General features: G+C 42.3%; 1 protein-coding gene across 3 annotated transcripts in view; it reads left to right on the top strand.

The window, feature by feature from the left end:
- Positions 1 to 12,736, top strand: part of ARHGAP12 (Rho GTPase activating protein 12) — a 128,831-nt gene extending 116,095 nt beyond the window's left edge. For all 3 annotated transcript variants that reach the window (XM_062211136.1, XM_062211134.1, XM_062211133.1), the window contains 8 exons: positions 397 to 495; positions 4,067 to 4,169; positions 5,703 to 5,819; positions 8,228 to 8,326; positions 9,677 to 9,754; positions 9,858 to 9,992; positions 10,220 to 10,322; positions 11,203 to 12,736. In XM_062211136.1, the coding sequence (XP_062067120.1) occupies positions 397 to 495; positions 4,067 to 4,169; positions 5,703 to 5,819; positions 8,228 to 8,326; positions 9,677 to 9,754; positions 9,858 to 9,992; positions 10,220 to 10,322; positions 11,203 to 11,377 (909 nt within the window). In that variant the 3' untranslated portion in view covers positions 11,378 to 12,736. The remainder of the gene's footprint in view (positions 1 to 396; positions 496 to 4,066; positions 4,170 to 5,702; positions 5,820 to 8,227; positions 8,327 to 9,676; positions 9,755 to 9,857; positions 9,993 to 10,219; positions 10,323 to 11,202) is intronic.
- The last annotated feature ends 236 nt before the right edge of the window (positions 12,737 to 12,972 follow it).

Here is a 12,972-nt window from a genome sequence, read left to right as displayed (position 1 = left end):
CTGTGTATTTTTTTAACCAGGGATAAATTTGTCAGGCTTTGTAAAAATATCAAGCATTTTCTTTCTTTACGAGTGAATTATGCCTCAATTCTAATTTTAAGTGTACCACTTTTAACTAATTTTTAAATAATAAACTTTTTGCAAGCTTTGTGATAACAGAGTTTGGGGTCCTGGGTTATTAGCTTTTCATTGAGATTTTACTAGGAGGAACAACTTCAGATTTTATAGAATGAATAAAGTGTACTCCATCGCTGTGTGGGACTTGCAGCCACTCGTCCTGTCGGCATAGCGTATGGCAGATAACCTGCAGGTGGTCTGGCAGCCCTGACTGAAGTGTGCGCGTGTGTTCTGTTGAAGGCACTAACCATGCTTTTCTCCCTTCCTTTCTCTCTGAAGCTGAAAACTCGTCAAGGAACAGAACTGCTCATTCAGTCTGATAATGACACTGTTATCAATGATTGGTTTAAAGTTCTTAGTAGTACAATCAGTAATCAGGTATGTGTTTCAATTAGGTAAGATTCCCTTTTATAATTGCTTATTGCACATCTGGCTTCCAATTTATCTGTGAAAAGATGCCATATAGATATCTGAGGGAAGGGGCAGAAGTGGGAAGCACAGTCGTTAACTCAGCAGTCCCTGGGGATAGTGATTTAAATTATTTAAAATTCTCATTTATATGATGTTTGCTACTAGTGGATTTGAAATGAAATTTGCCTTATACACTCACCCCTTGGACCTTGGAATCAGTGAGAGTTTGGTTCCACACCCTGCCCTTGGAATGTCCAAGTCTGTGGATGCTCAAGTCCCTTAAATAGAATGGTGTCGTCTTTGCTTCCCACCTGTGCACCTGCTCCTGTGTACTTTAAATCCTTTCCAGATTACTTACCATACTTAGTACAGCATACTTACAAATGCTGTGTGGACAGTTGGTACACTGTGTTGTTTAGGAAAACAAGGAAGAGAAAAAAATTTTCTGTGCATGTTCAGTACAGATACAGTTTTTTTTCAGGTATTTTTGATCTGTGGTTGAATTCAGGCCAGCTTTACGTAGTATTTATTCCATGACTGGATACACAGGAAGTGATCAAAATTGTGAAGTGGATGGAGCTGTCGTCTCTGCATTAGCACTTTCCTGTTCCAGTGGCACCTCTCTAGTTTTTCTGCGCCTTCCCTTCGACAGTATGCAGTACCCTTGAGTTCCTGGTACACTTCTTACTTACATAACAACCACCAAAAAGAACCCCAGGGTTCTTTGTTTTCTGAGGCCGTATTAGTAAGAACGGTCGTGAGCAGCTAGGGGGCTGTGCATTTTTAGACTCTGTTTTCCTAATTACCGTTCACCATGTGGGGTCGTTGAGGATCATGTGATGGAGACAGAAGTGAGAGAGCGTGCTTACGGGAAGGGAAAGGGGACTTTTACCTTTTTAGGCAAATTACTCACGAAGCTATATATAGATTCTCCCTTTGCATTTGTAGTATTGTGTGGTGTTTCTGAATCTTGTCCCTTCCCTTCTGTTTTTCCCTAGAACCGCAGACAGACCTTTATTCCTAAACAAATGTCCTTGTTTCATTTTGCCTCCCACTAGCCCTCTTTTAATATTGCTCTAGGAAGCTTCCTAAAGCCAGTTTTATAATCTGCTCAGAAAACTTCTGTCACTCCCATTAATTTCATCAACTGAGGCTGCTGTTGGACACCTACATTCCACATGGAGTACCTGGGTTCAAGTCTGCACTCCACTTTTTTAAGGACTTATTTATTTATTTGAAAGGCAAAGTTACAGAGAAAGGGAGAGACAGAGAGATCTTCCATCCACTGGTTCATTTCACAAGTGGCTGCAACAGTCAGGGCTGGGCCAGGCCAAATCCAGGAGCCTGGACTCCATCTGGGTCTCCCATGTGAGTGGCAGAGGCCCAAGCGGTTGGGCCATCTTCTGCTGCTTCCCCAGGGAACTAGATTGGTAGCAGAACAGCTAGGACTTGAACCAGTGTTCATATGGGATGCTGGTGTTGCGGGTGGCGCTGGCTTAACCTGCTACACTCTTGGTTACAGCTTCCTGTTAATCTGTTCTCTGGGAGGCAGTAGATACTGGCTTGAGTACTTGAGTCCCTGCCACCCACATGGGTGACCTGGATTGAATTCTAGGCTCCTGATTTTGGTATGGCTCAGCCCAGGTCTTTGCAGGCACATTAGGGAGTGAACCAGTAAATGGGAGATCTATCTCTGTCTCTGTCTCTCTCCCCCTCATCTCTCTCTCTCTCCCTTTCAATTAAATAAAACAGTAAACTTTAAAAGAATGCTTTTTAAAAAATTCAACGACCTAATGTACCCTCTGCTCTACTCATATGGTTTTTCTGCACTAGTCCCAGTCATCTGTTGACTTCCTCTTCAAAGCACACACGTGAGTCGTTTAACAACAATATGAGCACTTTACACACTAGGGAGATGGCATACAGCCAGAAACTGCACTTACCTGTGCACAGGCTACACTCAAAGACAGGATTACTGCAGACAGGCGACTGAAGGGCAGGTGTGATGGGCTGTGGTGAATGTGAAGAGGAAAGGTACACAGCACTTCTCAGAGCAGTGACTGGAGGGGCCAGCATCATGGTGTACCAGGTGAAGCCGCAGCCTGCAATGCCGACAGCCCACATGGGCGCTCCACTTCTGATCCAGCTCTCTGCTATGGCCTGGGAAAGCAGCGGAAGATGGCCCAAGGCCTTGGGTTCCCTTGCCTGTGTGGGAGACCCGGAAGAAGCTCCTGGCTCCTAGCTGGCCCAGACCTGACTGTTGGGGCCATTTTGATGGCAGACCTCTTCAGGGGAAATTTCAAAGCTTTCTTGACAGACACAGAAGAATGCCAAACCAAACGTACCGTGTTCATTCGTGGATTAAAGGATTCAGTAATGGGCATTTGGCTGTGGTTAAGATGCCTGTGCCCCATATTGGAATGCCTGGGTTCGGGTCCTGGCTCTGCTCCCAGTTCCAGCAGTCCCCGTGAGTTGGGGTCCTCCCCTCACCTAGAAGGCCTGGATTGGTTCTCTGCCTTTGGCTTTGGTGTGGCCCAGCTTCAGCCATTGTAGACATTTGGGGAAGTGATTCAGCAAATGGTCCTGTCTGTGTTTGTCTCTGTCTCTCAAGTAACAATAAAAAGATAGTGTGAAGGTACAGTTCCTTACAAAGGCTGTACTAATGTGTAGATTGGAGACTCTTGAACCTCTTTCAAAATCCCAGTAGTTTTTCTGATGGAACTTGACCAGCTTATTCTAAATTTTTATATAGAGAAGCAAAGGCCTAAGAAATACCTAAAATGGTCATGAAGAAGAAAGTGAAAGGACCCAGGCCTGGTTCTGTCCTAGGCTTTTGAGAGCTGTACTAGTATGCAGCGTGGTATGAACGCAGGGATAAGCTTCCATGCCTGTAGGTCAGAGTGAAGAACTGGGGACAGATGTGTGTGCCTCTGGATGCCCTCTGTCAGCTGCACCTCTGTAGAGCAGAGGGAAGGAGACGCTTGTCATACATGGTGTGACCGGCTATCCCAGGGCTCCGGAGCCCTTCCTTGCACCGAGCACAAAATATAAATTCCAGGTGGAATGAAGGCCTCAATGTGCAGAGCAAAACCGTTTTGAGAGCTCCGTCCAGTTTTGCAGCCTGTGCTAGTGGCCTTGATGAGGCTGGGGTACAATCTTGGCTTCCTTTCAGTGTCTGACATCTGTGAGTCTGGCTGTGTTACCTGACACTGTTCCCATGGTTACTAATGGTGTTGTATCACCGCAGGCTGTAACCAGTTTAACTGTGAAGGGGGTCAGTCACGCTGGGGGTCCGACGCTGCGGCTCATGAGTAGACACGTTAGCCTGTGAATTATCAGCAATGTGTTGTGTTTTTTGTGAATGAAAATTAATGCCAGAGTATTTTTTTAAGACCATATATCTAAGCTGTACATATTGTGTACTAATTGGTTTCCTAAAATCATTGGTGAGTCATTTCATTGGTTGGTCTGAGAATTGTGTGTTACAACTGCAGTACAATTAGAAGTAATGAATGTTCGGGGAATCGCTAACCAACAGGCGGCAGAGACTGAAGAGGCAATTGAAGAGGAGACGCCAGACTCACCAGGAACAGAAAAGCACGATAAAGAAAAGGACCAGAAGGACCTCAGAAAACTCCGTTGTAAGTTTCTGGGCTAACGGTTTGAGTAAGCTTGTTTTCGGAACTTTTCAGACTTAAAATAAATTCGTGTATAAAACCTGAGTGCAATCTCCAATGTTACCCAAAAACCCGAAAGATTAAATAATTGCAGTCTCAGAGTGTTTCCTTCTCTTGTTAACTCATTATTGTGATTTTTCAACCTTATGGTATGCACTCCTGTGGCATCCTGTTAATTTTAAGGTATTGTGATACTTCAAGAGGAAAAATGATTATAACATACTCCTTGAGGAAGCTGAATGTTGTTGACCTAAACATACCTAGTTACTGTTTAAGATTCTGCAGGGCATTGTGGGCGTTTTAGGACGACAGGTCACAGGCTGTGTACATAATTCCTTCCTGCTCCAGGCAGTGATGGCGAGCGGCCTATGTCTGTGCACGTGCATGGGTGTTTGCGTTCACATCTCCAACCCAGAGGTTTGAAAGGAGCAGAGCCAAAGTCCGAGATGTTAGAAGAAGTATTTTCTAATGCAGGCACCCGGGGAATGGCATTGAAGTAGGCCATCTCCCATGACTCTGACTTCTGCTTCATCTTTTAAACAAATCCACCTGTTTAACTGAGCACTCTTTGGGCTTCCAATTAACTGATGGTCACAAAATCCGTTCTACTTTTGTTGTCCTACATTCTAATGAAGTTTAGGCCTATTTTGGACATTATCATCACCCTATAACAATGTCAACGTATAAAAATTTGATATTTTTATACTTTATTACTATATTCTCTGTGCTGTCAATTTTCCCCAGAGTTATTTTCAAGAAATAGTGCTTTTTGAATTTTTCTAATTGTATCTGAAAAAGAAACCAGGACTGAAGACAACATGCAACATTTTCTAGGTGCTCCCTCTCTTAGCTCAGGATATGATGATGAGTTAGCTGTGGAAAATGAGTATCGAGTAATACTGTGCATGAATTTCAAAAGAATTTTGCACTAAAATAAACTTAATTTTTAATTCCATTATTCATGAACTCATTCAAGTCCCCTTATATATATCTCCAATCTCCTGATTCAAAAAGGCCAGTAGTGTTTTATCTGTTAGATACTCTATGGATTTGTCTGTTTTGGTGATTGGTTTTACTCCCTAACACTGACAGAGTCAAGATAAATAGAATCATTTGTGAAATAACAAGTATAAATTCGAATAACTTGAGTGTCTCGATGTATACACCAAATGAGGTATGGTTTTGGTCAGTTTTTAGTGATCGAAATGAAGCGTTTGTCTTTTCAGTTAGGTCTGTGTTAATTTGGTTCCTCTCCTGGTACTCTTTCACCACTCTGAAGCTAGAATAACTGAATTTGTACTGTTACCTTGACACAGGATGTGGATATGAGGGGGTGTCAAGAAGTTTGCGGGAAAATGGAATTAGAAGACAATGCACATTTTCAGTGGCCTTTCTGAGGCTCCTCGTGGGCTTGGAGTGCTGGGTGGAGAGACTTTTTCCAGAACTTGTTTATCTTACGAAATGCTTATATGTGTCTGTCTGTCTGTCTGTGTTAAGCTATGAAAGTGTCCAGCATAGATTCTTCAGAACAGAAAAAAACCAAGAAAAACCTGAAGAAGTTTCTTACACGACGCCCCACGTTGCAGGCTGTTCGTGAAAAGGGGTATATTAAAGGTGGGTAAGAGGAGGGATGTTCGTGACGATCAGCACTGGCCAAAGTCAGAAACAAGACGTTTCAAATAAAAAACGGGGCAGTTTCCACACTGTGAACATGTCTCGTTCTTCACTCGTGAAGTTTTCAGTTACAGTGACTGAAAGACATTTAGTAATGAAAATGGATTTTTTTAAACACACACGTGAAGTTTACTTAACTGAAGCGTTGAGCCGACGTAAACGCCAAGCTGAGATGCTTGTATGAGAGGAGGTGCCTGGATGTGAAGGGCAGCAGACTCACGAATGACACTGCGTCGTTTTAGTTTTGAGCCGCAAAGATCAGAAGAAACCAGGTGTTTTGAAAAAACTACGAGGTAGGAAGAAAAATTGAACAAATGATTCTGTTATTAATTTATCTGCCTTCCACTGCATTTAAGGTAATTTTGAAATGAATCAGAGGTCTTTTTCCTAATTATTTTATACATTTTTCTTTCTCTTATAAACGCCACCATGCACTAACAAGATGTTTTCTAGATAGCATTTTTTAAAGTCACATACCGGGGTGTCAGGTGTAGTGGTTGGGCCACCACTTGGGATACCCGCAGCCCGGATCAGAGTACTGGGTTCTGGCTGCGCTCCCACTTACAGGTTCTTGCTAGTGGCATACCCTGGGAGGCAGCCCACGTGGAAGACCCAGATGGAGTTCCAGACTCCTGGGCATTTGACAAGAGAACCAGCTGATGGGAGGTTTCCTTTTCTGTGTGTCTGTTTCTGTCTCTCTGCCTCTCAAATGAAATAAATAATAATTTAAAAACTAAAATCACATAATCTTGTGTATACCTTTAGTTCTTATGAGCATGTTTAATTCCAAGGGTAAACTCCTGCATTACATGCCTCAAAGCAGTGACATTTATTCATGGCTAAAGAGAACTATAAACTTTATAGCCATCACCAGAACATCTAAACTAAAAAGACACAGATCAGTTGCACTGAAAAGGTATTTAAGACTTGTCAGGGGCCATGCTTGGCATAGTGGGTTAAGCCTCCAGCCTCAATGCCAGCATCCCATATGGGTGCCGGTTGGAGTCCTGGCTGTTCTACTTCTGATTCAGCTCCCTGCTGATGCTCCTGGGAAAGCTGTGGAGGACGGCTCAAGTGCTTGGGCCCCTACACCCATGTGGGAGACCTGGAAAAAGCTCCTGGCTCCTGGCTTCTGCCTGGCCCAACTTTGGCCATTGCTGCCATCTGGGGTATGAACTACTGTATGGAAGATCTCTCTCTCTCTCTGTCTCTCCTCTCTCTCTAACTCTGCCTTTCAAATAAATTTAAAAAAAAAATGCATCTTTAAAAAAAAAAAAAAGACCTTTCAACAGAGTTTAAGTGAATTAAATCAGCAGCCTTAAGAGTTAAAGGTAGGGACCAGCATTGTGGTGTAAGACTGCTGCCTATGACACCAATATCTCAAATGGGTGCTGATTCGGGTCCTGGCTGCTCCACTTCCAATCCAGCTCCCTGCTAATGGCCTGGAAGAAGCAGCGGAAGATGGTCCAAGTGTTTGGGCCCCTGCACCCACATGTAAGACCTGGATGGAGCTCCTGGCTCAGCCCTGGCTATTGAAGTTACCTGGGGAATGAACCAGCAGAGGGAAGATCACTCCCTGTCTCTCCTTCTCTCTCTATAACTCTGCCTTTCAAATAAATTAATGAATCTTTAAAAATAGTTTATGGATTTAAAAAAATAGTTTATGGATAAATGGGTATTCCCAAATAAAGAATATGAATTTGCATGGCAAGCTTAGGCCTCTATAAAAAGATGCTTGACAAACAAATGAATAGTAACAGCTGCTCATTTGCTCCCTACACCTTTTCATTGAGAAACGTAAACTGTTCTCACCGTGCGATGTCACTCACCACATCAAATACTCTGTGTGTCGGCCTTCCTGAATATTTAGCACTGCCGTGGAACATCGGAACCGTGGGGCTGAGAGTGAAAGGGCAGCTGCTGAGGGGGGTCTGGTGACGTCAGATGGTCGCCCACGAAGGACATGGGTGTGCGCGTCCTGATAGTTTGTAGCGTAGTTGAGTATTTGCTAAATGCTGGGGTGAGCCTGGGTGATGTGAGTAGGTGTTGGTCCCTGTCCTGAGACTTCTACTCAGGTGATAGGCAGAGCAGACAATTTGAATCATGCTGACACAGGTATCAGAGAGCGTGCCCGAAGGGGTGGTCTTAGATAACAGTGGTCGGTAGATTTTTCTGAGGGGCTGACATTTTAGTTGAGAGGGGAAAATTGGCTCTCTCCAAAGGAGTGAGAAACAAAGGCTCTCCGGCTCAGTGAACAGCTTTCTGAAGCGAAATTGAAAAAGTAGGCCGAGTGCATTTAAACTAAATTTTAGTAAAACACTTCATTTTTGAAAATAAATGTCTTTCAGATCAGGTGTTTGGAGCCAACCTTGCTAATTTGTGTCAGAGGGAGAACAGCACGGTGCCTGCATTTGTGAGGCTGTGCATTGACCACGTGGAGGAACATGGTAAGAGACCGATTTTGGTTTTCTTGTTCTTTTACACTAAGCAGCCAACCTGTTGTCTGACCGTCAAATCCAGGTGAGGCAGTCAGCAGTTCCTTAATGTCTAGAAAGGCATTTTGTTTGCAAAACAAAAAAAAAAAAAACCAAACCAAAACAAAAAAAACCCTTACTTAGTTAGACCTGTTGCAATTAAGACCTCTGCAGGTATCTATTGAATGTTTTAATCCTAGTGATTAAGTGTGTGGTACTCTCTGAAGCCATTTGGAGTTGGCCTTTGATTAAAATGAAGAACACGGTGATTGTGGAACTGCATTTGTTGAGAAGTGATAGTGCAAAGATCTGAGGGGGCCGCGTTTATGCACAGTTAGCCATGGAAGTGAGATGACGCTGTGTGTACATATTGGAATGTCAGGCTGCAGCCCATTAATACGTACAGTCATTGTTAATAAAAAGATTCTTGAGGACTGTTCAGTCAAGTACAGAATGTTGACATCATTTCCTGCAAAGCATGACAAGCTAATTTCTGTTTTGGTTAATTTTAACATTTACAATATTTATACTAGTTTTTTTTTTTTTTAATAAATTAACTGTATGTTAGCTGTAATCACACCATCCTAGATCTGTGTGTCATCAGAAACATTTCATACAATTAAAACGTAATAGAATTTGTCATTCCTGCCAGTTCCAGGTCTCGTGTGCCCCTGGCTCCTCTTGTCGACGTGACAGTTGTCGACACCACCCTGCTTGCTTGCCTTTGTCTGAAGTTAAACGGGAGCAGCACTTCAGCTAATGTGCTTTGTTAAATGTATACAGCACTGTCATCTCATGCAGACTTAAACATTTAAGGCTTAATTATGTAAATTTCAAATGATTCTGTTTCACATATAAGATAAATTATCAAATGAGCATGTTTCTTTTGATCTGCTTGTATTGCAGTTATTGCAAGCACTTAATATGACAAATACTTTTAAGAGAGTTCTTCACTGTGTACATTTATGTTATAAAATGGTGCGCAAAAAAATAGCAGGCCAGTGTGACGTTCTGGCTTCCTTTACGTGTTGAACTGTCCCGGGTGTTTCAGAAGTTTATCTTAAATTGTTGGTGTTTCTTAAGTTTCAAATGTTACGTGTTCCTTGAGCCTGATACACAAAGCAGAGTTATTTCTGTTTATTAAACAGAATTCAGAGTGAATTTCTAGCCCGCTGCCCTTGCCAAGCATGTGTAAAAGCCGTTCGGAGAAGAATATTTGTGCATTTGATTTTAGACTAAGGCTAGCGAGTGAGAATGCCCAGGCAGGTGGCAGCAGAGGCGCAGACCGATCCTGTAAACCTGAAATGTTGTGCCTCCCCCCAGGTCTGGATGTCGACGGGATATACAGAGTGAGCGGCAACCTCGCTGTGATCCAGAAGCTGAGATTTGCAGTCAACCACGGTAAGGTTGTCCTGCCTGCTGTCACAGCCAAGAGCCGCACTCGCCACCTTCAGAGCTGGCTCCAGGCCATTTTTACAAATGTCCGATGCCTTCTGTTTCCCAGATGAGAAGTTGGACTTGACCGACAGCAAATGGGAAGATATTCATGTTGTCACCGGAGCACTCAAAATGTTTTTTCGAGAATTACCAGAGCCTCTTTTTACCTTTAATCATTTTAATGATTTCGTTAATGCAATTAGTAAGTATGTAAATCCATTGTTTTTTCTCTACATACTGAAAATCCTTCCTGTAGATGATGCCGCCGTGTTGTTTGATCTCGCACTTTAAAGATGGTTTTATTCCAGAAATTTTAAATGTGACCACCAGATGGCACTGTGTATCACCAAATATCCGTTTCCAAACTGTCCTTGCTTTCAGTTTCCTAAGTGCTGGCTGCCGAATACCTACTTGTTATTTATTTTCCAGAGCAGGAACCAAGACAGCGAGTCGCTGCTGTTAAGGATCTAATCAGACAGTTACCAAAGCCTAATCAGGATACAATGCAGATTCTTTTTAGACATCTCAAAAGGTAAGAGGGGAAGGGCGGTCTGAGTTATGGCGTAGTGCAGAGGGAGCCCTGGCAGTCACAGTCACTCAGACCAGGTCGGGATTCCGGCCATGCAACCTGCTGTCTTTGTGACTGTGAAAGGATGCTCCCCCAGCTTCCTTTAGTACCAGTTCCTCGGGGGTAAAGTGATTTAGGGTGAAAAATGCACTAGGTCCTGTGTGTGGAGCCTGGCACATTGTTGCTACTCGTACAAAGATGAGATTAGCCGTAAGTGTGATACCTCAAGTAAAGCCACCATGGCTCTGGGTTACTCTGGACATGTGAATAACTGAATGTTTTCATCTTATAAAAAGAACTTTAGAATCTAAAGTAATCCCAATAGGGAAATTTTTGTTTTTTTGCAAAAATAATATAAAATCAGTATAATTCAAAAAGTTCAGTCTCCGTGTCCTGGTGAAATCCTCCCCCCCATCCACCTGGGGGAGTGACCACTGCTGCCTGAATCGTAGCTAATACTTTGAGTCTGTGTCCTGTTTATAGAAGGAGCCAGAAATCTCACACTTTTAAGATTTGTTAGAGTGTGTCCAACAGGTCTTCAGGAGTTCACCAAGAAATGTGTACTGTGAAAAGAGCTGTGCGTGAATTTCAGGTTTTTTCAAATTGCATTTCTTGCAAACTTTTTGAAGGCCTCTTGTGTCATTACCCTTTCATCTGAGTTTATTAAAAAAAAAAAAAAAAGCTTCACACGGCATTCAGACTGGGTTCTCCTTGGTTCAGGACTTTATGTGTCTTGGGAGAATGAGTGTTATTTCTCTTTTCTCAATGCAAACAGTTAGGTTCATGATGCAGTGTGAAAAAGTTTCCCTGCTGGCTTTTAACAACCTCTTTTCCCCCCTCTCAGAGTTATAGAAAATGGAGAAAAAAACCGAATGACCTACCAGAGTATAGCAATTGTCTTTGGTCCCACCTTACTAAAACCAGAGAAAGAGACTGGCAACATAGCGGTTCATACTGTGTATCAGAATCAGATTGTGGAGTTAATTCTCCTGGAAGTAAGTTCCATCTTCGGACGTTGATTCTTCCTGAGGACGACCTGCGGAGCAGAAGCTGGGCTCCATCGGATTTCACGTCTTTGTCCACAGTGTGTTTTCGTTTTGGACCAAGCAGTGACTCTTTGATTTTGCACTTTTTCGAGGGATCAGAAGGGAAGGGGAGCGTCACGATGCCTATTAGGCCCTCATATTTGCTGCTTTGTCACAAGGAGGTGTAACTGTGTAATATGGAATTCATTTATCCTGAATGTCTGCATTTCATACTTGGAATTCAGTAAAAAAAAAAAAAAAAAAGAGAGAGAGAGAGAAAGAAATCAAAACTTAACAATTCTAACCAGTCATATACACTGGATAATTTGATAAGAAAACTACATTTCCCCCACCCCTCAAACTGGATAATGTAGAGTTTCTTCTCATGATCTGTAGGTTCCTCACTTGGTAGAACAACACGTAACCACTCGGGCATTTTAAACAAAATGAAGTATACCTGTCTTGAAACCTGTGCGTTTCCTCTTCAGGGTTTCTGCATGCATGGCTAAGTGCTGTCGCCCAGACATAACCCTTGCCGAAGGCTTGCTGTCTGTCCGTGTCGCACAGCATCCTTACTGGGTGTCTCAGTTGCGCGTCTGGGCAGCACACTAATACTACTTAAAACACTGTGATGTACTGGAGTTCTAGTTAGCATCAGTCAGTTCAGGGTATTTTTTGAGCTGTCTTGCTTATACTGAATTGTAGCTAACAACCCTAGTTATATCTAGTGCCATACTGAGCTCTTGGTATGACCCTGTGGAAATAGACATTGTTGTAAATATAGGCTAAAGACTCCAGGTCCTTTAGCTGTGTATATCATTGTGTTGTATAGTCTCAGAGGACATTCTAACCCTGCGTTCCTAATCACACTGTTGGTAATCTTTTCCATGAGTAGTAGGTTCCTCCAGAGATAGGCCGTTACTTGGGAGAGTTAACTGTGTGCACTTTTAGATTTTGATTACATGGACAGGCAAACCACTGTAATGCCAATGGTACTGAAAAAATATTGACTAGACTTGTTTAATGGTAAATGCACTACAAGAGAAATCTTTTAGATTATTTAATATGTACAGAGTATGTTAGAAAAAAATTTATGACAGAAGTCTAACTCTTTAGTTTGAATAGTAGAAACCCATGTGTACATTAGATGGACATTGGATAGAAAATGACGTTGCTAAATTTGAGAATTTCTTTTTACATTACTAATGTAGATTGATTTGTACAATAAAACAGGGTTTGGAAGGTTTTGTTACAGGGAGCATGGTCTGTTGAAAATTTTTTAAATGTATTTTTCTAGATTAACTGCTGTATATGAAATGTCTAATCTAATAAAGAAAACTATTAAGAGGTTTAGAGATTTTTCCATTGGAAACGTGCATTTGGGCTCTTAGTTTTTGTTTGTTTGTTTGGTTTTGCATTTACTGGCACACTCTCATACCTCATTTTTAAAAAATCAACCAAATCCAATATTTCCTGTGGCGAATATGGTTTCCTCTTTTCACACCCTTCTACTTTCCATGCCAACACAGCCCCATCCCCACACATACTTTTTATTTCTTCATCAACATTTGAAAAGTAAATGATTCGTG

Source organism: Lepus europaeus, chromosome 14, assembly GCF_033115175.1.
Source record: "Lepus europaeus isolate LE1 chromosome 14, mLepTim1.pri, whole genome shotgun sequence".
In the NCBI taxonomy this organism is placed as follows: domain Eukaryota; kingdom Metazoa; phylum Chordata; class Mammalia; order Lagomorpha; family Leporidae; genus Lepus; species Lepus europaeus.
Note: the sequence above shows the minus strand (reverse complement) of the source record. Positions and strands in the feature narration are given on the sequence as shown.